Consider the following 25681-nt stretch of genomic DNA (forward strand, 5'->3'; position numbering starts at 1 on the left):
ACAGCTGATGCATAATGCATGCAGCATGAAATTAGAAAAATAATTAACTTTAGGTTTTAAAAGAATCCCCTACCACCACCACCACCCCCGCCCCGCCCCCCCTTCTACTACGAGTTCTCAATGGCACCCATGGCTGAGAGCAGGGGCAGAGTTGTGCAGGGCAGGCTTGGAAGGGCCTTGAGGGTCATGGCAGCCGGCCCCCTAGCCGTAAGGAAGTGCCTCCCGTGGGCTTAGACCGGCCTGGGCCTGAACTAGGGCTTGGAAGAGGCCCGCTCACCCAGAAGTCCCAGGGTCTCCCGGTGGCCCGCAGTTCCCATCCGGACCTGCCGCGGAGCGCTGTCTACTGCTAAGATGGGCATGGTCCCCTGTTCTGTAGGGCGCTCTGCGTCAGGCCCTCTGCTCAGGCTTGAAAACAGCCGTAGCTTATCCTCACAAGACCCAGGGAGGTGGATCATTTGGGGTCCCCTTACAGAGGAAGGCCTGAGAGCCAAGGCCACCTCCGTAGGTGCAGCCGCTGGACAGAGCCCAGACAGGCCCCCTGGGCTACGGGCCTTCTTTGGGGGGGGGGGGTTCCCGGAGGTGGGGGGGAGCTCTTCCCAGCCCCCGGCCTCACAGCCCTCCTCCTATGGTGTTAGCTTGTAGTTAAGCTGGAGAGGCAGTGCTGGCTGGTGGGGAAGAAGGGGGGGGGCTCATTAATGTAAACAAAGGCTTGCTGAGGGCTCATCACAGGTGTGGAGTGATCTTGTGTTGGTGAAGCACCCGGCCTGGTGGGGGAGACGGAGGCTCCTTTTGGGACCAGAGTCTCCTGCCTACCCCATCTGGGCTGAGCAACGGGTTCCATCCCTAACCTGCCCTACATGCCTTGTTCCTGCCTAGGCCTTGCTCTTCCGAGAAGGACCTGGGGGCCTGGCAAGGTTTAGGGAAAACACAATGAATTCTTGTTGCTGAAGAGACGGACTGGAGGGGGCATAGGAAAGGGGAAGGCGAGGGGCTCCCTGGCTCAGTTGTTTCGGAAGCTCCGCCAAGACAGGTGGAGAGCTGCCCTGAGTGGGTCATAGCAGCACCTCGGGGTCCCTCCCCCGGGCAGGGTGAAGTAGCTCTTCTTTCTAAAACCACCTGGTCCTGTGCGGGGCACTCCGCACAACCCCTCTCTTGTCATCCTCCCAGCAGCACGTTACAGGTGAGGAAACAGGCCCAGAGACGTGTTGCTGCAGGTCACACAGTTGGGGACTGGTGAGGCCAGATTTGAACCTAGCTTTGTTGTCCCCTCCCTGATTCTAGTTCACGTGTCTCCTTCTTGGGGTCAGCACCATCTGGAGTTCTCTGACGCCTAACGTGGGGACTGAGACTGTGCCTGACCTCGGGGGACCCAGCGTCAGGACACCCCACCACCAGTTGCCTCCATTAATGAAGAGGAAGGCAGGCCAGGGCTTGGGGACAGGAGGAGGTCTGCCCTGCCTTCCCTCTCCTGCCTGGGACCTCTAGCTCCTTCCAGAAACATGCTCAGCCCCCTGGTGTGCTCATGTCTACCTGTGCCCCAAACCTGCAGCAGCAGCCCCCATCTCCTATTCGGCATGCCAGGGCCTGCGCTGGGCCTTGTGTCCTGCAGCTGTCCCCTGCGTGTTGCCCTCCCTCCGGCCTTCCCCCTCCCAAGGGAGCCCCCAGAAGTCCCTGGGCCTCTGGCAGCCCCAGCTTGATGGGATTTGGGGAAGACACCAGGCCAGGGGTCTCCAACAGGGAAGCACCTCCATCCAGTTGGCAGATAAATATCTCCCACCAGTGAAGTGGTTGTGAGCAAGGCCAGCATGGGGTCAGCTTTGCAGAGGGTCAGGGAAAGCTTCACGGAGGGGGCTCTAAGCTGAGGTCTTGGGGGGGGAGCGGAAGCTGGCCTGGCAAGGCATGAGCAGGGGAGGGGTGTCTGAGGGTCAGGAACAGCACGGAGCAAAGGCCCAGAGGGAGCACAAGGGAGGTCAGGGATTTCAGGAACAAGGAGTGGGCTGCATCTCAGAGTTCCAGGGGGACCGAGGCAAGAGCTGAGCTATGGACTCCAGCCACTCACACCTCCTCCTTGGGCCTGGACCACTCCTCATGAGAGAGGCTGGCACAGCCTGGGGTCACAACAGGAGGGCCCAGCTGTAGGATCAGTGTTTCCACCATAGCTCGGGGTGTGGGGCTGGGGATGCACAAGTGGAGGTGGAGGGGACCCAGCATCACAGCGACTGACAAGGAGTCCCTGTTGGGAGCCTGGAAGTGGCAGAGGCAGGACTCAAACCCAGGTTCTCTGTCCTGGAAGATGACAGGAGCTAGTGACTGAGGGAGAGCCCCAAGAATGATGCCCCGGGTCCCCCTTGGCAAATGGGGGTCTGTATCCATCCAGCGTGAGCCACCTCCCTGCTCCCTTCCCCAGCCCCCCAGGGAAGGATCCTGCTGTCAGTCACGGAGCCAGCAGGTTGTAAGTCCCATCATGCTGAAGTCTGCGGAATCCACACAACAAGTGACCCCGTAGAAGACGGGCGATTTCCCGGGTTTAATTTGATTGCCACATAAACCGTCGAACACACAACAGAGGAATGAAAAGGCCACCTGACACCCGGGCAATTAAAGGGTCCTCCAGGAAGGCATGCTCTCCTCCTCCCCACCCCCAGACCTGGCCCTGCGCTGCAGCCTTGGGGAAGGGGCGGCAAGGGGAAGCTCGAGCAAGATGGATGAGGCCCGCAGACAGGGGAAGGGAAAGGCCTTGGGTCCCTGCCTCCCAACTGCTTCTTGGTTATCCATCAGACATCTCTGAAAGGTGCAATTTAGACTCTATTATGATGCCACGGCCTCTGAAGGCTGAGGGCTGTGGCCATGAGCTGAGCGGGCACCGGGAACTGAAGTCTGTGCCAGAGAATGTGGTGGCTGGCCTTGGCTTTGGCCTTAACAGGTCTGCCCCCCTACTCAGAACATTGTCCCCAAACGGCCAAACCCAGCGGCCACCCACATCCCATGTGCCAGGTCTCAGCAGCTGACAGGTCAAAGAAGGTGTGTGTCCTCTGGCCAGATGCTGGGGCCCTGGACAGAGGGACTCCGACTTGACCTCAGACCGAGGCAAGGTGGCCTTTGAGCAGGCCTGCGCCTTCCTGTCCCCTGCACCTGCCCTAGCCCTGCCTCTTCGCTCCTAAGCATCTTGAGACGGGATATGCAGGCTCCATAACCTTCCTGGATACGTGACGGGCCGGCACAGGTACAAATGCATCTGTGAAGGGGGTTGGGTGAGACCTGGCTGGTCGGTCCCCTTGTGCCTGGGTTTATCCCTGTTCTCCGAAGGAGGGCATGTCCAGGTCTATGTAGTGGCCTCATTTTGAGCCTGTCTCCTTGTAGAGTTCGGGCCAGGGCCCTTCTCAGTCCTGGATGTGATGAGAGGTGAGGGAATCAGCGGTCGGGTAAGGGCCAGGCAGCCTGGGATTCCCATGCTCCAGCCGGATTTTACGGGGTGACTCTGGCTGACACTGAGGGAAGGAGGGCTGACCAGCATGGTGCGGGGCTCTGCGGGATGTTAAGAGGACGGGAGCGGGTCAGGGCAGCTGGGTCAGGGAAACAAAGCTGACAGCTAAATCCCCCAAGAGCAAGCTCAAGTGCAGGACGCAAAGACCCACTCCAGGTCCCACAGGGAGGGGCTGTGAGTGGGCTCTGGACCCAGAGCCAGGGCTGGGAGACGAGCTCAAGGAAGCAGCCAGGAATAAGCAGGCAGTGTCCTCAGCCCCTCAGGCTAGAGGTGCTCACAGAAGGGGGCCTAAGCTGGCTTCGGGAGCCCAGAGTGTTGGGCAGGGTCTCATCAGGCCCTCTTTCTCCCGGCTTTCCACGAGGCATTGTCCCCTCTGGCTCCGTGCACAGACCCCGTGCACCCCTCCCCTTCGGCCTCACTTGCTGCTAGCAGCTGTCCTCTGCCGGCCGCTGAGCTGCCTTGGGTCCACCTCACGGATGAAGCTTCATGCCTCTCACAGGCCCCAGGCGAGGCTGGTGCGTTAACCTAGGGAAAGCCTGAGCTCGTTCCAGGAGGCCCTGGGGCGGCGAGGCTGTCTGTCCAGAGGCCCCGATACATGCAAATGTATGTGTGTAAGGGGAGCGACTGGAGGCACTCCCGCCTTGCTCAGCACCTCGGGTGGTCACTGATGCTGAGCCACACCAGGCCTCCAAAGCCCACAGTCCCTGCCCTTGGGTACCTAAAATTTAGTCAGGGATGTTAAAATAACAACCCCCTAACGATGCAATCCACAGCCCTCAGAGATGGGCACGAGATGGGGCACCACGAGCCTAGTGGCCAAGGTTCTGGCCTGGGCTCCTCCCCACCTCTCCTCAAGTGGTCTTGAGTACACTCATGCCTCGGAGCCTCAGTTTTCTCATCTGTTAAGTGGGAAGAAGAAGGGCCTTGACGTCAGGTTTGCTGGAAGGATTAAATGGCTTAAATGCTCATGGAACTCTAGGAGCAATCTTTATCAGAGTGTGAGCTACTGTCCCACCAGAATGGGATCCCAAGTGGCTAGAACACGGGCTGGTACGTGGGGGGCGCTCCACAAACATTGGCTGGATGGCTAGACGGACAGATGTGTGGATGGACGAGTGGGCAGATGAGTGGATGTGTGGGTGGAGCAGAGGGAGGCTCTGTCTGCTGGGAAGGCCTAGCAGAGGAGGGGACATGTGAAGAGCAGTTTGCTAGATGGAGAGGAGCGGTTCCGGGGTAGAGAGGGACAGACAAGGGAGAAGCTTATTCAGTCCCCGGGGCATGAGAGTGAGGTCTCCATGGACTCGTTTGGTGACCAGGTCCCGATTCTGCTCTGCACGCCGGGCTGGGCCGGCTTTAGGCTGGGACCTCGGCTCGGACTCGGGGAGGCAATGACTGTGTCCCACTGTTGAAAAGCCCTCCTGAACTAGAGTTACATGGCAGAGCTTTGCCGGCTGCGTGAAGACACCTCCCCAACTGAGGCTGAAAGATCATTTCTCTTTAATTGATTTTTTACCACTATGAACAGCAAAATAATATGAGAAAAATCTACGCTGCAATTTTTCCATTTGTGAAAACTGAAATTACACCTTGCAGCCGATTCCCTCAGCATGGACCTCCTTTTATTTGTGTTATTTCTTCAAATGCAAGAAAACAGATACATGTTTTCTTTTTCTTTTGTTTTTTTTTTCCAAATAGCTGAAAGTTTCGTGATTTGGGAAGGGGGTAAGGTGTGGAATAATTTCCCACACAACGTGTAACGCGGAGCTAGGGAGGGCACCTCGGACAAAAAGGGTTTTCTGTAAACACACAAGAACGTGACCCCATTGACACCTCATTCTTCTGTCTATAAAATGCACCAGGGACAAATGGGACATGTTTTAACACTAGACAATGAAGCTCCTCTCTCTCCACTGCTCACCAGTGGCAATCCGGCGGCTTCTTTTCTGCGGGTTCTACTGACATCCCCCACCCCCTTGTGAGCTCACAGAAACGAGCTTCTCCCTCAGACCCTGGGTACGAGCCAGATAGGGATGCGAGTTTCCGTTCCAGTGAGAAATGGTGGCTCTGAATCCATAAAACACACCTTAAATCCATCCCATCAACATTGACCAGCCACTTTTAGCATTAGCCATAAAGACGGGCTTAGCGTGAAGTCTCGAAAGAAGAAACAGAAATCGCGGTGTGGCTCTCACTAAATTAACCTCACCCGCGGCTCGAAAGCACCGTCCGGGAGGGCCGAGACTGTGGCCGCCTAATTCACAGACGTCTTCGCTCCTGATGAGATTTCACGTCAGCTGGATGTCGTTAGAGTCTGACCTCAGCCCGAGGGATCGCCTGTGACGTAAGGCTGGCACAGAAGGGGCCGCAGGGCGTGCGCCTCGAGGCTTGACCTCTGCCCCGTGGCGACCCCGCAGCGACCCCTCAGCGGCAGGCGGGTGGGCGCCGGGACTCGCGCTCACCGCATGTGTCTTATGCTCCTTGCAGGTGTTGAGGCTCCAAATCAGGTGGGGCCGGGCGCCCCCAGCCATCCACCATGGTGGTGGCACACCCCACCGCCCCCGCCACCACCACACCCGCTGCCACTGTCACAGCCACCGTCGTGATGACCACGGCCACCATGGACCTGCGGGACTGGCTTTTCCTCTGCTACGGGCTCATCGCCTTCCTGACGGAGGTCATCGACAGCACCACCTGCCCCTCAGTGTGCCGCTGCGACAACGGCTTCATCTACTGCAACGACCGGGGACTCACCTCCATCCCCGCCGACATCCCCGACGACGCCACCACCCTCTACCTGCAGAACAACCAGATCAACAACGCCGGCATCCCCCAGGACCTCAAGACCAAGGTCAACGTGCAGGTCATCTACCTGTACGAGAACGACCTGGACGAGTTCCCCGTCAACCTGCCCCGCTCCCTGCGGGAGCTGCACCTGCAGGACAACAACGTGCGCACCATCGCCAGGGACTCGCTGGCCCGCATCCCGCTGCTGGAGAAGCTGCACCTGGACGACAACTCCGTGTCCACCGTGAGCATCGAGGAGGACGCCTTTGCCGACAGCAAGCAGCTCAAGCTGCTCTTCCTGAGCCGGAACCATCTGAGCAGCATCCCCTCAGGGCTGCCTCGCACACTGGAGGAGCTGCGGCTGGATGACAACCGCATCTCCACCATCCCACTGCACGCCTTCAAGGGCCTCAACAGCCTCCGGCGCCTGGTCCTCGACGGCAACCTGCTGGCCAACCAGCGCATCGCCGACGACACGTTCAGCCGCCTGCAGAACCTCACCGAGCTCTCGCTGGTGCGCAACTCCCTGGCCGCGCCCCCGCTCCACCTGCCCAGCGCCCACCTGCAGAAGCTGTACCTGCAGGACAACGCCATCAGCCACATCCCCTACAACACGCTGGCCAAGATGCGCGAGCTGGAACGGCTGGACCTGTCCAACAACAACCTCACCACGCTGCCCCGTGGCCTGTTTGACGACCTGGAGAACCTGGCCCAGCTGCTCCTGCGGAACAACCCCTGGTTCTGCGGCTGTAACCTCATGTGGCTGCGGGACTGGGTGAAGGCACGGGCGGCCGTGGTCAACGTGCGAGGCCTCATGTGCCAGGGCCCCGAGAAGGTCCGGGGCATGGCCATCAAGGACATCACCAGCGAGATGGACGAGTGCTTCGAGACGGGGTCACAGGGAGGCGCGGCCAATGCTGCTGCCAAGACCACAGCCAGCAACCACGCCTCTGCCACCACACCCCAGGGCTCACTCTTCACCCTCAAGGCCAAGAGGCCAGGGCTGCGCCTCCCCGACTCCAACCTTGACTACCCCATGGCCACGGGCGACGGCGCCAAGACCCTGGTCATCCACGTGAAGCCCCTGACAGCCGACTCCATCCGCATCACCTGGAAGGCCACGCTCCCCGCCTCCTCCTTCCGGCTCAGCTGGCTGCGCCTGGGCCACAGCCCAGCCGTGGGCTCCATCACGGAGACGCTGGTGCAGGGGGACAAGACGGAGTACCTGCTGACGGCTTTGGAGCCCAAGTCCACCTATATCATCTGCATGGTCACCATGGAGACCGGCAACACCTACGTGGCTGACGAGACACCCGTGTGCGCCAAGGCGGAGACGGCAGATAGCTACGGCCCCACCACCACGCTGAACCAGGAGCAGAACGCAGACCCCATGGCGGGCCTGCCCCTAGCGGGCATCATCGGTGGTGCCGTGGCCCTCGTCTTCCTCTTCCTGGTCCTGGGGGCCATCTGCTGGTACGTGCACCGGGCTGGGGAGCTGCTGACCCGGGACCGGGCCTACAATCGGGGCAGCCGGAAGAAGGACGACTATATGGAGTCCGGGACCAAGAAGGATAACTCCATCCTGGAAATCCGGGGCCCCGGGCTCCAAATGTTGCCCATCAACCCTTACCGCGCCAAAGAGGAGTACGTGGTCCACACCATCTTCCCCTCCAACGGCAGCAGCCTCTGTAAGGGCACGCACACCATCGGTTACGGCACCACCCGCGGCTACCGGGACGGCGGCATCCCCGACATAGATTACACCTACACATGATGCCAGCCGCGCGGGCCGCCTCCGCCCCAGCTCCCGCCGCCTCCCGGCCTGGCGACGGCATGGCTCTGCCCAGCCTGCTGCCATCCCATAGCGCAAGGAAAAGGAATTCCACGATGACTTTCCCAGCAGAGAGCAAAGTTGGGGAAGGGTTGACGATTTTATAGAACACAACATTGAAAAAAAGATTTTTCTTTTTTAAAGAATAGAAGGTAGGAGGGGGATTTGACGTTGCTGAAGACATAATTTATACCAAATTATGCCAGTTGGGGAGGGAAGGACTAAAAATAATATTGCAGGAAGGGTTGGGTCAGGTGTTTTTGTTTTTTTTTCCTGAACTGGAAAGATACTACCTGTATAGCGCCTGCGTACGCCTCGTGCTCTGTTCAGGGCCGTCACAAAAGAACCGTCAGAGAGAACAGCCAACACGCGAAGCCCCCACGCAGCTCTCGCTGCCGGCTGCTCGCTGGCGACAACGACACGATGGAAGGGTTTCAGGCTCCTCACAAAGGAGAGGGGGAAGAAAAGATCTTTTCGCTATGGAGATATTGTCCTGAAACCTCTTCCCTGGTTCTTTCCGTACCATTTCCTTTACAGATTTGCAGAAAGAGCACGTCTTTCACTGCATTCTTTGAACAATGGTGTAGTCAATTAAAAAGCAAACTTTCTTTTTCCTCTACCGCAACCCTCCTCAGTTCCACGCGCCATGCTCCGTGGAAGCCCCCGGGGGAGCTGTGGTTTCCCAGCCACGCGGACGTGCGCCTATCTACCTGTCGATCTCTATGTCGTGTCTCTCAATACAGATGGGTAGACAGAGCCTCGTATTTGGTCCTTCCTACTTCTGGGGTCAGTTCGTACAATTTCCTGAGACAATAGAGTCACGAAAATGTTGCTTTCTCCTAGAAATCATTGAGTAAGTAGACAAAGCGTGTTGGGGGTGGGGGTGGGTGGGGGGACAATGCTGTTCCTGAAGGTGGAGGTGTATCTGTCCCGGTCGGGTGACCAGGGAGACCCCGGGCCAGGGGCGCCCTCAGTTCAACCCTATCTCAGGTTGGCCAGAGCCGGGCCGCACTCTTCTGATACAGAGAAAAGCGCTCTTTGATGGCCAGTGTCCTCATCTCTCTCCCCACCGTCCCCCAGACACACAGACGCAGTCACCTCAACAGCGACTTTCTCTTTCCTCTGTGCTGTGTGCTTCCTCCCGGGACAGGTAATTGGCGCAGGGGCTTTTTTTTTTTTTTTTTTTTTATCAGCTGATTAGACCTAATGGTTTCCATGGCTGCTCAAACAAAGCCCAGAAAAAGACATGAACATTCTCAGAAGAGCCCTGGGAGACAGCAGCCCCCCGAACGCAGAGCACACGGCCGCACCCACCCCTGGCACTCTGCTCTGGAGAGGGAAGACCAGACCTCCAGAAATGCCAGCTCCAAAAGGGTACTGACCGGGGCCCTCGGAAGAATTCAGGTTTTATTTCCGCCCCCCCTCCCGGAACCCGGGTTGCCATCATTTATCAACTGGCAGTGCGGTCTGGTGAGCCATGAGATTAAAACGATAATGAAAGAATGACAGCAAAGCTGGAGAGAAGGGAGGAGTGGCACCCAGGGTTCCTCGGTCTCCCATGCCCCGGCCCTCAGGGAGCTCCGGCCACCACCTGTCAGCATGCCCCCGGTGCTGTGCCGGGGAAGAGCCGTGTCAGAGGAGAGACGCTGGCCCGAGGGCAGGAGAGGTCAAGGACGTGTCCGGCTCCTGGTGCTGGTGGTTTCAAAAGGCCGCAACTGCTTTGACAAAAGCCAAGGGCAGGAAGAGGATGCTGACCGGCGGTTTCGGGGCTGCCGGGACAGGCCCAGGGGCCAGCCGCTCATGGGTTGTGAAAAGATGTGACCGGCCCCCTCAGTGAAGAGGCAGTTGAAAGGAATGGCCACAACAGCTGTGTGGGGTGGAGGAGAGGCGCGGCCCTCCCTTGCCAGGCCAGAGGGAGGGTCTCATCCCACCACGGGGAGTCTGGCTCCCCAGCCCTAGGGAAAGGCACAGGGCATGGACACGCTCCACTTGCAACTAAGCCTTTCCCCCCTTCTTTGGCCCACTTGAATCATTTTCTCATACAAAGAGATCAGGAGAGAGATTTTTCCAAGCCTTAATTTCATGTCTCTGTGAAGGTCGCCCTCCCTTTGGCCTCAAGCGCCCCTGACACAGGTCTTCAGGCTGCTCGGGGAGGAGCAGAGGGTGCACGTGGATGTGGGGCATTGGCTCAGGAAGAGGGGGAAGGGACAGAAGCCCAAGGTCCCTGCTGTTTCAGAAGTGAGGTCCCCTCCCTCACGGCACCACTCATGCCTTCTGCCAGTGTCCCAGGCCCTGGCCTCCCCATGGCCCCAGAGTCCCCACTGCCAGCATGCTTGGGCCCCCAATCTTACTCTGGGGCCTCCTTTCCCTTCAGCCACACCAGGAGGAGGTCAAATCACGCCCTTAGAGGTTAGGAAGGCATTTGGGGAACGCGGCAGGTGGCCCTTGAGTCAGTGAGATCAGAAAGGCCTTCAGGCCTGGGTGATCAGCTTCCCTCCCCTACAGCACAAAACAGGCCGGTCCCACCTGGGCCTGAGGACACATGGGCCTCCTGCTCCCCAGGGGGCTCAGGCAGGGGCTCGCCAAGGGCTCGCTGCAGGCACTTTCCTGCCCTGCAAGTGCTGAGCATAGTGGAGACTCACCAGCCAGGCCTTGGGGCCTGCTCTCACGTTCCCTCACCTCAGCATCAGATATCCTCCCAGAGTCCTTTCTGAGAGCAAGCTCCCGAATGTCTGCCACCTCACAGCCCCCCAAGTGGAGGAGGGCGCCTGAAGCCAGGTCCACTCTGAACCCCTGTCCCCTCCTGGTCCAACTCCTCTGAGTGTCCTCATAACATAACACAGCCCAGCCTCCCCCAGCCGCTAGCATCATGTGAGGACACAGGGCCTGGGAGGACAAGCCCAGGCCCCAGGTTACCACTTCTGTCTCGAATCTCCCTTCTGCGGGCGCCGACCTGACCCTTGCGGCCTCCAACTAGCCAGAACCACCTCATTGGCCGCAGCATTGATGAGTGCATTTTGTGGCATTTAAAAAGCAGGTTTTAAGTCAAAAAAAAAAAAAAAAAAGAGCCCATGACACTTCTCTGGTTAAGTGGTTTACCCTTCGTGGTAATTAGATGTAGTGATTAGAATCTCCTTTCTATTACATGGCAATTTTCCTTTAAATTTCCCCTAAAAAAGAGGGGGGGGAGAAAAGGCGAAGCAGGAGAGGCAGCAGGGCCAGGCGAGGCATTTGCATTTTGCGAATGAGGCCTCTTGTAAGCTCAGCTCAGGCGTGGGGCCCAACGTATGGAATGCTTAAGAGATTACTAAGAATAAAATCTATTAATTAGTCATACTCAATTCTGCAGACATGACGTGCATCAAAAGCTTCTTTTCTTCCCTTTTCTCCTTCCCTTTTCCTGCGGCCTCCCTGAGGAAGCCTCCATCTTCTCTAAATTGGCTTCAGCTTCCTGGGCCGCCTCCACAGGAACATGGCGGCCACGTGGCTGACTAGAGGGCCTCCCCACCCAGGGCTGGGATGCCAGGTTTGGGGGCAGGAGGTGGATCACTGGTCCCTTCCGGCTCTGAGTGACACTGGCAGGGGAGGGGACAGCAGCTAGGAAGGTGGTGGTGGCTGGGCGGGGGCGGGGGGGGGGCAGCCAGGCCCATGCCTGCCTTGTGTCTCTTCTCCCTCCCTCCTCCCCCTTCCCCTAGGGGTTCAGGGATGCCTACCAGGAGCAGAAAGTGGGGAGGGGTCAGGAAGGGTTTCCAGAGAGGTGGAGGGAAAGTGTGTTTTGTAAATCTACAGCCTCTGTTTCCTCTTCTGCAAAGTGGAGAGTGGGCTGAGGCAGGAGTCAGGCTTCACCAAGAAAAGCTGGGTGCTCCAACGGCCAAGTAAGGGCTCCTCCCTTCCACCGATTCTGGAAGGTTCTAGCTGATCCACGGCAGGTGACGGGGGCCCAGAGTGGGAGGGACAGGCCAGGTGAGGATCCCCGAGGGGCCTGAGGTGGCTGATGGGCCTGGAGAAGTGCCTGGCAGCGTGCCCAGGACACACCTGAGCCTCCCTCTTTCACCTGCTTGGAGCTGACGCAGGAGGAGAGGACACCCCCCCCAACCCCACCAACGGCAGCCCAAGTCCCAAAGCCAACCCACTCCAATCCGGAAATCTGCTTCCTGCCGAACACACCAGGGAGGAGGACTCGGCTTCTGAGCCTCGCGCTTATGAAAAATACAACAAGGAAAATTGGATGCAGCAGACAGGGAGCAGCGGAGCTGGGGAGGCAACTAGGAGACAGCTAGGGCATTTGCTGGAAGGCGGGGCCTTGGGGTGTGCAATGACCTGAGTCCCCAAGGACTGGACCTGCTGTCAGGGCCAGGAACACAGCCAGGGGCAGCTGTGGGCGCCCTTCGCGCCCCTCTACCCTGCCTGTGCTCGGATCAGTGCAGGTGATAGGCGGAGGCCTCGCGCTGGCTGGGCGCCAAGGTGAGTGCTAACAAGCAATTCACAGCCCTGCACAGGCCTTCCAGAAGGCAGACAGAGGAGGCATCTTTTTTCTTAAGGAGGGATAAAAAGGCTCAAAAATGCAAATCATTACCGTTTACAACCAAGCGAGTCTGCTAAATTGATTAGAAGAGATTAAAACTCCTTGGAGGTGAAGGGAAAGGGGGATTTTTCACATTTTATGAACCTGCCCCCAGTGGCAGTGTGCAAAGCAGGGATTTTCCAGCCTGGCTCTCAGGCTGCCCCTGCACAGCCCCAGGAGGAGCTGGGGGTCTTCGAGGGCTGACACCACACAGACCAGAGTGTTCAGAAACAGGCTGGGTTGGACAGAGACTGGCCTCAAGCGCTGCTCAGGGAACGCAGTTCTTCATGGCCTGCCTTGTGCTCGGGCCTCCGGACAGGGTAGGCTACACGGCCCACAGAGGTGATTCAGAAGCTGTCCCCACCCCCAGCAGAGACTCCACCCCTGCCCTCCAGATTCCATCTGCCTTCAGGGGTGAAAAGCGAGGTGAAGTAGTTGGTCTAGTTACTTAGAGAGTAAGACTCCAGAGCCATGAGCTTTTCCGCTTCCTTTCTGTCCCAGGGTAGGTCTGTGATTCATTCCCTGTGGCCAGGGAAGGGGAGCGGGGCCAACCGCAAAGGGAAAACTGAAGGTCAGGGAAGAAGGGAAGAGAAACTTGGCCAGCAGAGGAATAAGACAGTGAGCTCTCCGTCACTAGGAGCATTCAAGCACTTGATGGGGATATGGCAAATATTTTCCTCCCTAAGCCAAGGCCTGGTTCTTTGACTAGAAGACCCTGGTTTCCACCCTGACTTTATCATTCCTCAGGACCCTATAAGGAACGTACCAAGAGATGTTTACTGTGCTGCTCAAAACTGACCAGCGTCCCCTGAAAATCCCAGGTCGGGGCCATCCCGCAGCCGGGCCACCCAGCCCTGTCAGAGCGGCCTGCGCCACCAGAAAGGCTGCGAAACTCTGTCCAAGAGGCACCGGGAGAGGAAGTTCTCACACAGTTGCTCCATCTTGGAGTCCGGACCTGGAGGTTGGAGGGTGACCCGCCCCCTGCGGCTGGTCCCAGGCTGCCCCCGCCCCCCGGAGCTCTTCTCCAAGCCGGGGCCCCTGGCCCACTGTGCGCCCTCCGCTGTCCCACCACTGGCTCCCTTCCCCATTCAGCGCACTCAGTGTTGCCGGCTTCATCCATCCTTCCCAGCCAGGCTGACGGCTGCCTGGGGCATTTTTCACTCTGTGTTTTTAAGCATTTACCATTTCTTTTGAAATGGTCCAAGTAGTTGCCTGGAACACCCACACTTGCTTCTTTAAAAACACTCACAAAAAGATCCCTTTGGCTCTTGAGTCCCCCCCACCCCACCTCCCTTCACTCCCCCCACCTCTGCATTTTTAATATATTGTTTCGGAAATTCTCTTGTCACTGCGGTCAGGCCCGCTTCTCACCCTAAGTGGGGGTGCAGGTGTCCCCCAAACCCCTGATGCTGTGGGGGCCAAGCCAGCCCTTTCTCTACGTCACCTCTGAAGACACTGTGCAGGGGGCTGACCTTCGGTCTGGGGGCAGCTTCTGCCCTGCTCCCCACTCAAGAGCCTGGCAGGCCCTGGGCTTTTTGAGACCATTGTCACCGGCCCCTCCTGCTCTGTTACTAAAATGCCTGGCTTGTGCTGAGGGCGGAGGCCTTACCGGGCCCCCCTTCCTAGCAAAGTGAGCCTCTAAGGCACTTGTGGCCACCACGGTGGCCTCGCCCCTGTCTTTCCCACACCTACCCACGCCGCCACCCACCCCCACCTGAAAACCCAAAAGCTGGAGTCTGGAGAGTCCTTGCAGGAAGGTCCTTGCTGTCACCACCTCTAACTCTCTTTTATGGCCATCAGGGTGAGCGGCCGCTCTGGCGAGATGCCAGGTCCCCGTACTCCTCCGTGCCGGGTCACTGAGGCCCAGCACAGCACCTGGCACACAGGGGGAGCACGTGCTCCGTCTTCTCTTCTCAGAGCCTCCTTTTGCTTCTTGTCCTCCCCGTTTGCTATCTACCCCCTTGGGCTCAGTGTACAGGGCCCAGCCGGATGTGTTGGCAATGGCCTTTCTCCCACCCTGCACCTGCCTTGCCGGCAGCCAGCACGCGGAGGGGCCCCTCTCCACAGCTTTTCCTCCTAGAAGCATCTCACTCTGCTGTCCCTTGGACCCACCGGTCACCAGCTGTGAGCCTGAGGGGGAAATCTAGCCATTGGGTGAGCTCTAACAGCCAGCATGGGTGACTCAGTTTCCTCTCTCCAAGCGGAGCCGCACGTGGGTGACAAGGAGGGCAGAGACCTGGGTGTCTCACCTTGTCTGAAGCTCCCGTCCGGACTCCCTGCCCCCAAGCCACCCCACCTGGAGGAACTAACCAGGCTTTCTCCTCGGGACGGGAAAACCAGTGCGACTGGAGCCCGACAACCAAAGCTGAAACAGACACAGGCCTGCCGTGCTCACCTCCCTGGAGCCCGGCCGTCCAGGGCACCTCTCTCCTGCCCCACGCAGGGCACGTGTTTGCAGCTGTCCTACCCAACTCTGGCTGCTCCAGTTATCAAAAGGTTCTGGATACCCAGGAGGAAGACACACAACCCTGAAACTGGCCTTAGTTTTTTTGTTTTTTTTTACCCAACCCTGCTGAGAAACCCACCCTGGCGTCCAGGGCCGAGTGCCAGGCTGCAGCATGGGGGGATTCTTTGGATGGAGGGCCCTGGTGCCTTCCAGCTCATGAAGAGATGCTGAGAGCCGTGGGGAGGAAGCCAAACAGCCCAGCCTTGGAAGTTTGTCGTCTGAGAGGGAGAGAGATGGCGCTGGAGGTTGGGGGAGGCTGCGGGGCTGTGAACACAAGCGAGCCAGGGCTATGGTGCCATTGCGCGGTACGGCTGGCCAGGAGCGGACGCCTGCTAATTATGAATGTCACCAGGCAGGTGTGAACAGGAAGGTAAAGGAAAAAAGTAAACTAAAAGAAACCCCACGCATCAGCACTGCAGAGTGAATGTTTTCTAAGAGCCACCGACAGCAATGGTAACAGGTTGTTCGTATCCCATTTGGTATTGTAAAGACTTCTGGAGCCACCGGGCGCTTCCCTCCGTGGGATCCATTTCCAGCGATCTGAGGAGGAGGAGGCCAGGGAGGGATCCTTGGCCGACCCCGGAGGGTGGCGGGGGGAGGGGGGTCCCTCTGCTACAGAAGGCCGCGTTCCTAGCCACACGAGGGCACAGGGAGGGTGGCCCATGACCGAGGCCCCTTCTGCCTTCCTGCCATCACCCTGAGTTCGGCTGCAGCCGCACCTTCCTCACCTGCAGAATCAGCCCCGGGAGGCCACGCGGCCACCTGCTCCTTGTCTCTTCTCCTCTTTCTCTGAAGGGTAAAGCAATCTTAGGGGTCTGAGTGACGGGACACCTCGCGCTGCTGCCTGCTGCCGTCCGAGACCCAGGCCCGCCTGCCTCACTCCCCAACCTCACCCCCAGACAGGGGTTTTCGGGAAACCGAGACACACAAACACCCACCACGACGACAACACAAACCAAAGTGCACTGCAAACCGCCCTTTGGCCTCCTTCCTGTAGGTGCCTTGAAACTTCAATGTTGAGATGAATGTGATTAACTATTTGGTCCTTTTTTCTGTTTGTCTGTTTTCATATAATATGTCCAAGTCCACTTTCCTGTCCTTTCTTGAAATAAATAGAAAGATTTAACTTTTACAGTCATCTCGGCTGCTGACTCGGCTCGGGGTCCAGCGTCCCAGGGGCCAGCTGTCTGCAGCCCCTCCCCAGGCACCCCCCTTATCTGAGGTTCAGCTCTGCTGTGGGGGTCCCCCCCTGCAGAGAGTGCTGGCCAGGTGGGATGGAGACTCTGCAGTAAATCCCCTGGGGCATGGTCAGGCTCAGAATCAGCATCTGCAACCAGGCAAAGGGACCTCTGACCCCATCCCACAGGCCCTGGGAAGGTGGACCGCCAACTGAAGGCCGACTCCAAGAGTGGCCGTGTGTTCATGGGAGCTGTGGGTTATCCCGTAAGAGCTCTGGCCACCACGTGGGCACCTAGGTATGTGCGCTGGGGACACGTGCTGTTGCTGCACCTGGCGAACGCCAGCCTGGGTTCTTCCCCACCCGCCCAGACGACCCTTGTCCCCGAGATGCACCCCCACAGTCACAACTCTCAGAGCTTTATGTGATCTCTCATACCCCAACAGGGGAGAAAGGAAAAAAGATTCTTTTCCATGAGAACAATAGCAGTTTCTGCTAAATTTAACATAAAATAAGAACTCATTACTTCTGCCTTAGATCTGATTGTGTATCTGGATATGGGTTAATGAGTTTTTCCTCATATTCCAAGGACGCAAAGTTACTTCTCGACATGCCTTGGTGGCGGGTGGCTGGGCCAGGGTGACCCAGGCATCCCTGTCCTCCTCATCTCTTAGTCCTCACCTCCCACCTCGGTAGGAGCCAGCCAAGAGAGACCACTCCAAAGAGCAGCACATGTTGTGGCCTTTGGGCAAGGGCCGAATCTGTTCTTCGACCCCTGCTTAGGTGCCAGCCCACACAGTATGCAGGAGAGCCACCCGGCCCTTTCCTACGTGAGGCCCATTCTCTGGGGAGCCATGTCTCCACTGAGGGTGTTTCCCTGGATGAGGAGCGAGAGCAAGAGACAAGGCCTGAGGCAGGGGGCAGGAAGACAGGTCCAGCTCTGGGCCTCCCACTGCAAAGGCCCTGCTTCCTCCATAAGCACAGTAAGGCCTGGCCCCCAGCCACCCCGCGTACCAGTAATTCCCCAGGCAGGCCCTGCCCTGACTCGGGCTCCTGGTCTGTGTCTTGCTGATTTCTGGGCTCAGGTGCCCTTGAAGGCTCTGGAAGGTTCCACTTGGGCACCGTGTCTGGAAACGCTGTCCCCTCCAGCCCCACGCCGGGCCCCACACTGCACAGGTGACCAGTTCCAGCACCTCCCTCGCTGGGGCCCCCTTGCTGGCTGGTCTCACCAGCTACCCTTTCAGGTCCCCAGAGGGCACTTGCCTGGTATGCAGGAGGGAGGCATCCATAAATGTGAAGTGAAGGAATGAGTCGATAAACACCAGTAAATCAATCAACCATCAGATCCATTGATCAATGCTGGGTCCCAGGAGAGGCAGCACTTACCGGCGTTCCAGTAATCTGACAGTTTTACTTTTCCTCCCAAGGGGGGCAGAGGAGTTGGGGGCAGGGGATGAGGCACAGATGGGCCTGCCCCCAGCTCATCTTACTCTGTACACAGCAATGGCAGTGCCAAAACCCCGCGCGCCCACAGCGCTCTCTTCCAGCTGGGGCAGGAGGTTAGGGTTCCCAAACTGTGTTCCTCAGCCCCTAGAGCTAATAAACTTTCTGCCCAAGGACAGTTCATAGTCACATGCATTTGGGAACAACTGGATTAATGCCACTGCTATTCTGGAGGGCTCCTCAGACAGGGCCTTGGAATCCCTCAGAAGTGGATTAGATTCCTGGGCTATACCACTTACTCCTGCGTCTCTGTGTTCCCCTCTGTAAAATGTGTGCATGGTAAGAGCTCACTGCTCCTACTTTTACCATCACGACGGCATCGACCCTGCTAATGTGTGCTGGAGCCTCCTTGGAGGGTGCAGAATGCTAGGGTCCCCTCCGCTTGTCCAGGGAGTGCAGGCCCCCAACCCCGGCATACCCCCCGGGGTTTATTCAGCAACCCTGCCCCCCAACTGAGCTCCCTGGCATTTCCTGCAAGGAAGCTCAGGTGTCTCAGCAACACAGAGGAAAAGCATCCAAAGGGGATGCAGCCTATTCCCCAGACCACCCCCCAACAGAGACCGATCAAGCCGAAGTCTGCAGCTGCTCTTTGAAACCTGCTAGAGGCAACTGTCAGGCTGACCCAAGCTTCTGGCTTCAGGAGGACAGGGTGAGGGCAAGGGGGCACCTCAGGCTTTAATGAGTGCCCTCCGAGGTGGGAAACCCAGACAGGGCTGGGTCACAGGAGGGACTCACCAGGACCTGTGGGGGAGGCTCCAGGATCTGTCTTTCAGGTCAATGGAAAGAAGACCTTCCACACAGAACTAACCCTTTCTGACGAGGAGTAGGTGGTCTGAGAGGCAGTGAGCCCCGTCCTCACAGGAGAGCAGGCAGAGCTGGCAGCCGGTCCCTCGAGGGGTATGAGCTCTGGGTGGTGGAGGGGACCCACTGACCCTGAAGAGCCCGTCTCCCTATCATGTCTCCGAACAGACCCTGGGAGACGGGATGCCCCCCCCCCCCGCCCGACTTCCGCACCTGCCTTGCCCTGCCCCAGCCAAGCAGCTTCTGGACCGCTCCTCCCCAAAGACATCTCAGGACTCACATACACTGAGGCAGGTATGGCATAAGACCCCAAGGGGCACCCCAAGACCCAGGGCCCCGGCTTCTTTTTTTTTTTTTAAGATTTTATTTATTTATTCGACAGAGATAGAGACAGCCAGCGAGAGAGGGAACACAGGCAGGGGGAGTGGGAGAGGAAGAAGCAGGCTCATAGCGGAAGAGCCTGATGTGGGGCTCGATCCCAGAACGCCGGGATCACGCCCTGAGCCGAAGGCAGACGCTTAACCACTGTGCCACCCAGGCGCCCCCAGGGCCCCGGCTTCTTACATCCAACTCCACCTGTTTGGTCAGATGGGACAGAGAAAGGGTGGCCACTACCCCTGTACCTGGATCCTGCCTTTAGCTGGCCACCACCAGGCTCCAGAAGCTTCCCTCTTCCTGTGTCCCCACTTCCCAGGAGGGCTCTGGGGCCTCACCAAGTATCCCGGAGAAGAAGCAATCAAACCCCAAACCACACCCCATACCCAAGTCCTGTGGCCAGTTCCCAGCACCCTGCTTAGGAGGTCCCAGACGGAGCAGGCGACACCCAGCCAACCCCAAAATACTCCCTCAGTAGGTCTGGGTGGAGCTTGCTCATCTACTTTTGGGTCCCCGAAACCAAGGGTGCTCCCGGCCCGGCCCTGTCGCCGGCTGCCTCGCCCACCCCCCGCCATGCCCCAGGCCTGCTTGTCAGCACCTGCCTCCCCACTGGCCGGCCACACCACCCAGCGCCTCTGAAGGACCCTCTCCTCCCGCGGCAAAGTAAATAGGCTCTCTCGAGCCACTAACTGACAGCACAAATGAAATCCTGGAGCTCCCCCTCAGAGATTTACAGGGGAAGTGAAATCTTATTTGCACTGCTGCCAAGCCTGGGCCGAGATGAAATTATGCCTCAAGAAGAGACCCGGCCGGCTCCTCGCGGAAGCGGCTGCATCAGAGATGGGCTTATTAAAAGCCACAGTGGCCACATTTCAACCTGTTTCAGGTGTTAAGTAATTTACTGCCACCCAGAATTCAGTGGCAGGTTTTTATCATTTTTATTTCCATGATGTGGGCAAGTGCCCCCCGAGGTCCCTACACAGGGAATTGCGGGTCTAAATGCTCCCTGCCCCCTAGCGCTGCAGAGGGAAATGGGGAGCAGGAGCCTGGGAGGGGGTGAGGGGGTGAGGGTGCGGGCCGGAGTGGCAGCAGACGGCCCCGACTCTCCCCAGGGTCACACCAGGTTTGGCCAAAGCTCAGAGTGACAGGAAGACAGGCTCTAAGACGCCACACCCCACATCTGGGAGCCCAGTGATCCCCCAAATACCCCGTAGGCAACAATTGTATAAGCTCTGTGAGAGCAGAGACTACCTCTGTCTCCGGACCTGACAGCCGACCCCACGATCAAGTCTTTATTGAGCACCTACTGTGGGCCCGGCCCTGCCCAAGTGGAAGACACTGCCGTGAGCGGGACCCAAAGATCCCTGCCCTATGTGGCGGCGCCAGAGGGAAGGGGCAGGGAGGGAGGGAGCCACGTTTCTGAGTGTTCCTAAGCTAGGGCCAGTGGCTGCAGCAGCCTACAGGCAGGGCCGGCTCCGTCTCACTGACCTGTGCCCCTCACGGCACTGGAGCACGTGCAGTGAGGGGCTCCTGCCCTGCCTTGCCCCTCCCCTGGCCCCCAAAACTCGGGGAAAGCATGGCCTCGCGTTCCGAGGAAGCGAGGACGGGGAGCCCTCTGTGGTCTGGGGCTCACATGGTCACGAAGGGCCCCAAGTCCTCCCCTGAGCCCCTTCTCCACAGTGCTGGGTGGAGGGTTGTTCGATGCCTGCTGGCTTTGGGGGGATTAAGCCTATTATGCAGGCTACTGGGGGCTTATCCGAAGCCCTTTCTGACACCCCCTTCTCCACCTGTTTCCAGATACTCCAGGAAGACCAAGGGGAATCTTCAAAGTCCAGGCTGAGCCAAGAGCAGAAATTCTTTAATTAGCTTTCTCTTGGATCGGGGCCCTGGCAAATGGATTAGCTGTGGTGGGGCAGGAGAAAGGGACTGGAATCCTCCTTAAAGCTGAGATTACAAGCCTGGGGTGAAGGGCTGGGGGGGGCCCCATCACCGGGGATGGCGGGTCCCTGAGCAGGCCCTCCCCAGTCGGCGACTCCCCAGGGGCTGGCAGATGGAACCTGTCACCAGGAAGACCCGGGATGTGCGCTCTCGGCGAGGCCGTGGTCCTCGGGAGCTGGCGCGGAAAGACGCTTGGCGCGGCCGGGCTGTGTGCCTGGGTCTCCTAATGAATCTGCTTCCTTCCCGGGTGGCCGCCCAGATCTGAAACTTCATAATTAGGGGGGATTTCCTAACGGGGCGCCCATCTGTGAGAGGTAAGGCAGCACAGCCGGACGGTGCCAGGGACCAGACATCTGTCACTGTGTCCCATCCTCACTTATCCCCATTTTCAAGTGAGCAAACTGAGGTCCAGATCTAAGGAGTTTGCCTAAGACCACAGTGGGAGAGGTTACAATTGGAACCAGGTCTGTCCAGGCTCTTCCCACTGCCCCAAATTCTGGCCCACAAGGCCCTTCGAGGAGGCCTGAGTCGGGGAGGGGCGGTGTCTGTGAGCCTGGAGGAAAAGGCACAAGTGAGCCCCCACCAGAAATCACAGCAGATAGTAGGCCTCCCCATGCATGCCTCTTCCAGGAAGCCTTCCCTGACCAGCCCATAGCGCTTTGGATTCCCCATCAAAGCACTTACAGCCTGGATTGTAACCCTGGTGCCTCTACACTGAGCACCTTTTAGAGGCAGGGACTGGGTCTTCATTACCCATGCTGTCTGAATGAAGGAAGGAGGGCTGTGCCTGCTTCAGCCTGGGGACCAGAAAGAAAAGCCTGGTAGGAGGCTGGGCCTCTGGAAGAAGGGAAGGATCCTGGGCCTCTGGAGGAAGGGAAGGATCCTGGGAGCCAAGCTCTAGGCTGCTGTCTCTCCTGGGCCCTGGTTCTCCTGCTGGCCGGCTTTGCCCAGGGAGGTGAACAAGGGATGGGTGGGTGGGAGGATGCTTCAAGGACTCGGAGACCCAGATTCCCCGAACCAAAGCCGTTTGAAGTACGACTCGTGCTCTCCCCCTTCAACTCTGCATCAAAGGCAGCTCTGCTGTGGTCCGGCTACGCTGCGCTCTACAGATAAGAGCCACCCTCGCAGGGCAGGCTGAGAAAGGGCGTCTGGGCCACCCCCAGCTTCCCCCTGGCCTCCCTGCTCCCAATGCAGCAAGCTGAGCCACCCCAGGCCCCGGTCTGGGGTGCTCCTGCAGGCTCCCTCTCCTGACCCTCTGGACAGGTCAGAGCCAGTGTCGGGTCACCACAGGTGACCGCCGCCTAAGCCACATCTCCCTTGCAGTCCCAGCACCTAGCGCCTGCTGAATGAATGAATGAGCACGAAGCTGAATGAAGCATCGTCTACAGAGCGCACACAGGCAGGAAGTCTAAACCAGGCCAGGGGAAGGTCCTGGAGGAGGTAACATCTGAGCTGGACCGGGAGCATGACCAGCGTCAGCCCAGTGAAAGTGGGAGAACGGGTGCTCCTGGTGGGGGGAGGAGCCCGTGCAGAGGCCAGCAGGTGTGAGAGCACACACAGCCGTGAGCCCCCAAAGCATGGGAGGGTAGGAGAGGAAACCAGAAAAGGCAGGCAAGGTTCTGGGGCCAGATGATGTGGGTGACCCAGGCAGGATGCCCAGAGAGCCAAGGTCGCTCCTAGGGCAAGACCCTTCCCAAGCTGAGGACCCCAAGGGCGTTGGAAGAGGCCATGATAACAGCCAAGGCTGCCCAACTCTGGAGGTCCCCATGAGTACCCTCCACCGTGTCATGCAGGATAGCCCTGGTACCGGCTGAGAGGCTGCAGAAAGCACCGCAACCAGAGGCTCTGCTGAGCAGCAGGAAGCAGCATCACCCCACTAGGGGCCGGCCCACAAAGACCCGGGATGAGGGAGCTAAAGGGTGGAGGCGAGGGGGGGAGCCAACCCCGCACAGGAGCATCTCCAGCAGCAAGCAGGGTGAGCCAGGGACACAAAGGCAGTGGTGACGACCCCACTGAGACTTAACAGGAGCAGAGACTTGTCCGTGTTTTCTGGCTCGGAGCAAGTATTCCCACGCTCCTACTACGCGCTGGTTTGGTGCAAGCCGCCAGGGGTGAGCCCCAGACAGGGCCGGGCTCCTGCCGCCGCTGCGCCACACCTGCGAGATTCGGCACTTCCAGCCTCTGCCTCTCTGGTGGTGAGGAATGATGTGTCTCGTTTCAATTAGCCTTTTCCTGATCACTAGCGAAGCTCTGCATCTTCTCGCTTGTTTACTGGCCGTTCGTTTCTCTCCTACCGGGAATTGCTAGTCTCCATCTTTTCCCCATTTTTCTTATTGATTTGTAGGTGCTCTTCACATATTCAGAGAGAAGCAGAGAAGCAGCCTTCTCCTGGGGCAGACCCTCAGGGCCTCCCTCAAGGGTTCTCGGTCCCAGGCAAGGGAGGGAGATTCGCCTGGTTTCTGGATGGGCCTCCTGACTCTGTACACTCATCCAGCTCCCAAACGGCCAACTTTGTCAGAAGATGAAGCACCTTCTGCAGGTGGGAGTCCCTGCCAGGCCTGCATCTCAGCTGGCAAAACCCGAAGGGCTTATTTTTTACTGAAACTGAGAAGCCTACACTGCCAGTGGCTGGCAGGGTGCTCCTAATGGCACCGAGGGGAGCCAGCAGGTGTAGCCAGGCACGGAGGAGGGAAGGATGACTTTTGCCATTCCAGGCCAGGTCAGTGGGGGCCATCCAACCAAAGGGGCAGGTCCTGAAGCCTCAGGCTGGCCCTCCCACCAGAATTCCAGGGCCCCCTCTGGCAGACCCCATCCCTGCACCCCTTCCAGCTGTGACAGTTCCTAAAGAGTGACCCAGGCCCAGAGGACACCTCTGAGCCCTGCCCCCTTGCCCTCTGCCACCTGACCTGCAACCCCATGGTTTCTTTTGTCCCCAGTGCCTTCCACGTCTCAGCGGACAAAAAACGCAGCCCATATAGGCTTGATTTCCAAAGCCTATAAAGGCAATAACATTTAGGGATCCAGGAAAAATCAGGCCCCTCCTTTCCTGGAGTAATGGCTGCCAGGAGCGCCCATGGGGCCCCTTCTGCAGCTGGGGCCGGCACAGCACGGGACCAGCCTACACGCTTCCTCGAACCAGGTGGTAAATGGCCACTCAGCACATGTTCCGAGGGGCCCACAGCAGCTGGGGCGGCTGCAAACTGCCAGCTCACCTCTTCTCTGACACCCCTGCCCATGGCTACACCAGCTCCCCACAAGTCTGGGAGGACTCCATGGCACCCCACGCCACCCGCTCGCTCATCCTCCACGAAGGACCTGGCAGAAGTGCCAGACTGCAGATTACGGGCCACGGTCTAGAGCTGGCTAAGGTCACCCCGCTATAGTGGCTAGAACGCCCCTGCTGAGGGTGCCCTGGTGTGCAGCCTGAGCAGTCAAGCCCAGCATCCTGCTCTGCACCACGCTTGGGCGAGCCCTTCCGGAGGGCAAACAATACCACCATAAAGGCAGCCACCATGACCCCTGGATAACAAGGTGGGTGGGGTCCCTACGAGGGCCTGGAAAGCTCAGCTCTCCCCCTCGCCAAGCTCTCCAAACACCCTCTGTCCTGGGCTAACCACATGCCCACCAACCAGAAAGATACCCAGAACTCTAAGTGGCTACCACGTGCCCATTCCCTTTCATTCATTCACTCGCTCATTAATTCAAGGGTGATGGGACACAGGGGAAAGTAACAGGATGCAGAGCGAGCTCTGATTCAAGCTTCCTGACTAGCCTGCGGACAAGTCACTCAACAGCCCTGTACTGCAGCTGCTTAACCTGAAAAGAGGGGATACCAAAGCCCCCTCCCCCACCTCATCGTTACGATGATGATCGTCCTGGGCTCAGAGAGCTGCCGGGTGAAGGTGGGACCACTGTCTGATGCTGGGGCGGGGTGGGGGGGGCAGGAAGCTAGGTCAGGGATGAGGGCAGAGCACAGAGGGGCAGACGCAGAGGAGAGGGCCCACCTGCAGGCAGCAGGAAGGACCAAATGACCCCAATGGTCTTTCCAGGCGAGGATGAAGCAAGTGCGGGAGACAGGGCTCAGGCATTAAAGAGCCACCTTCAGGGAAGATCCATTGTGCGACCCACAGATCCACAGACAGGGGGAAGCGAGGGACCCCCTGGGCCTGTGGGGACCCCTTCTCAGAAGCCACTCATCCTCTTTCTCCTCCAGGATCAAAAACACATCACGACGTGGAATGAGCTAAGCCTCCGGCTTAACTACCGCATGTGGAGAGAAGCGAGGATCTTCTAACCAGGGACACCCCCCTGCAAAGGGGCCCCGGAGTTTCTGCGGGGCACCAGAGGGGCGGGAAAGCGGGGTGCCAGTCCATGGGAGCATGGGGGTGGCCTCTGAGGGGCTCTGGGGCTGGCCGTGGGGCTGCGAGGCAGCATTTGCATGGAGGGCACTTGGTGGCTCTGGAATTTATGCAGCTGCCCGTGTGATTCCGGAGGCGAGACGAATCTCCGGCCGCTTTTCTCAGCGGGAACAAGTCTTCTCTTCAAATCGATGGTGACACATTTTTAAACTCTGATATTAAGGAGGGAAAGATTTTTCTGGCCCCCTGGGGGCAACCCTTATTAGTCACTGGCTCATCTGAGAGAAATCGCAGAGACAGACCCAGTGGGCCCGGGCAAGGCAGGAGGCCCAGAGGCCAGGCCGGCTGACATGGGAATGG

The 25681-nt window shown here is 58.6% G+C and overlaps 2 protein-coding genes across 2 annotated transcripts in view; one reads left to right on the top strand and one right to left on the bottom strand.

Moving 5' to 3' along the window:
* FLRT1 (fibronectin leucine rich transmembrane protein 1) overlaps positions 1-8718 on the top strand; it is a 73175-nt gene extending 64457 nt beyond the window's left edge. Inside the window, exon 3 of the mRNA XM_045775861.2 lies at positions 5969-8718. Within this exon, the coding sequence (XP_045631817.2) occupies positions 6018-8042 (2025 nt within the window). The 5' untranslated portion in view covers positions 5969-6017 and the 3' untranslated portion in view covers positions 8043-8718. The remainder of the gene's footprint in view (positions 1-5968) is intronic.
* Positions 1-25681, bottom strand: part of MACROD1 (mono-ADP ribosylhydrolase 1) — a 148269-nt gene that overhangs the window by 97225 nt on the left and 25363 nt on the right.

Source organism: Ursus americanus, chromosome 24 (assembly GCF_024610735.1).
Source record: "Ursus americanus isolate L20-20 chromosome 24, mUrsAme1.1.p, whole genome shotgun sequence".
Lineage (NCBI taxonomy): Eukaryota > Metazoa > Chordata > Mammalia > Carnivora > Ursidae > Ursus > Ursus americanus.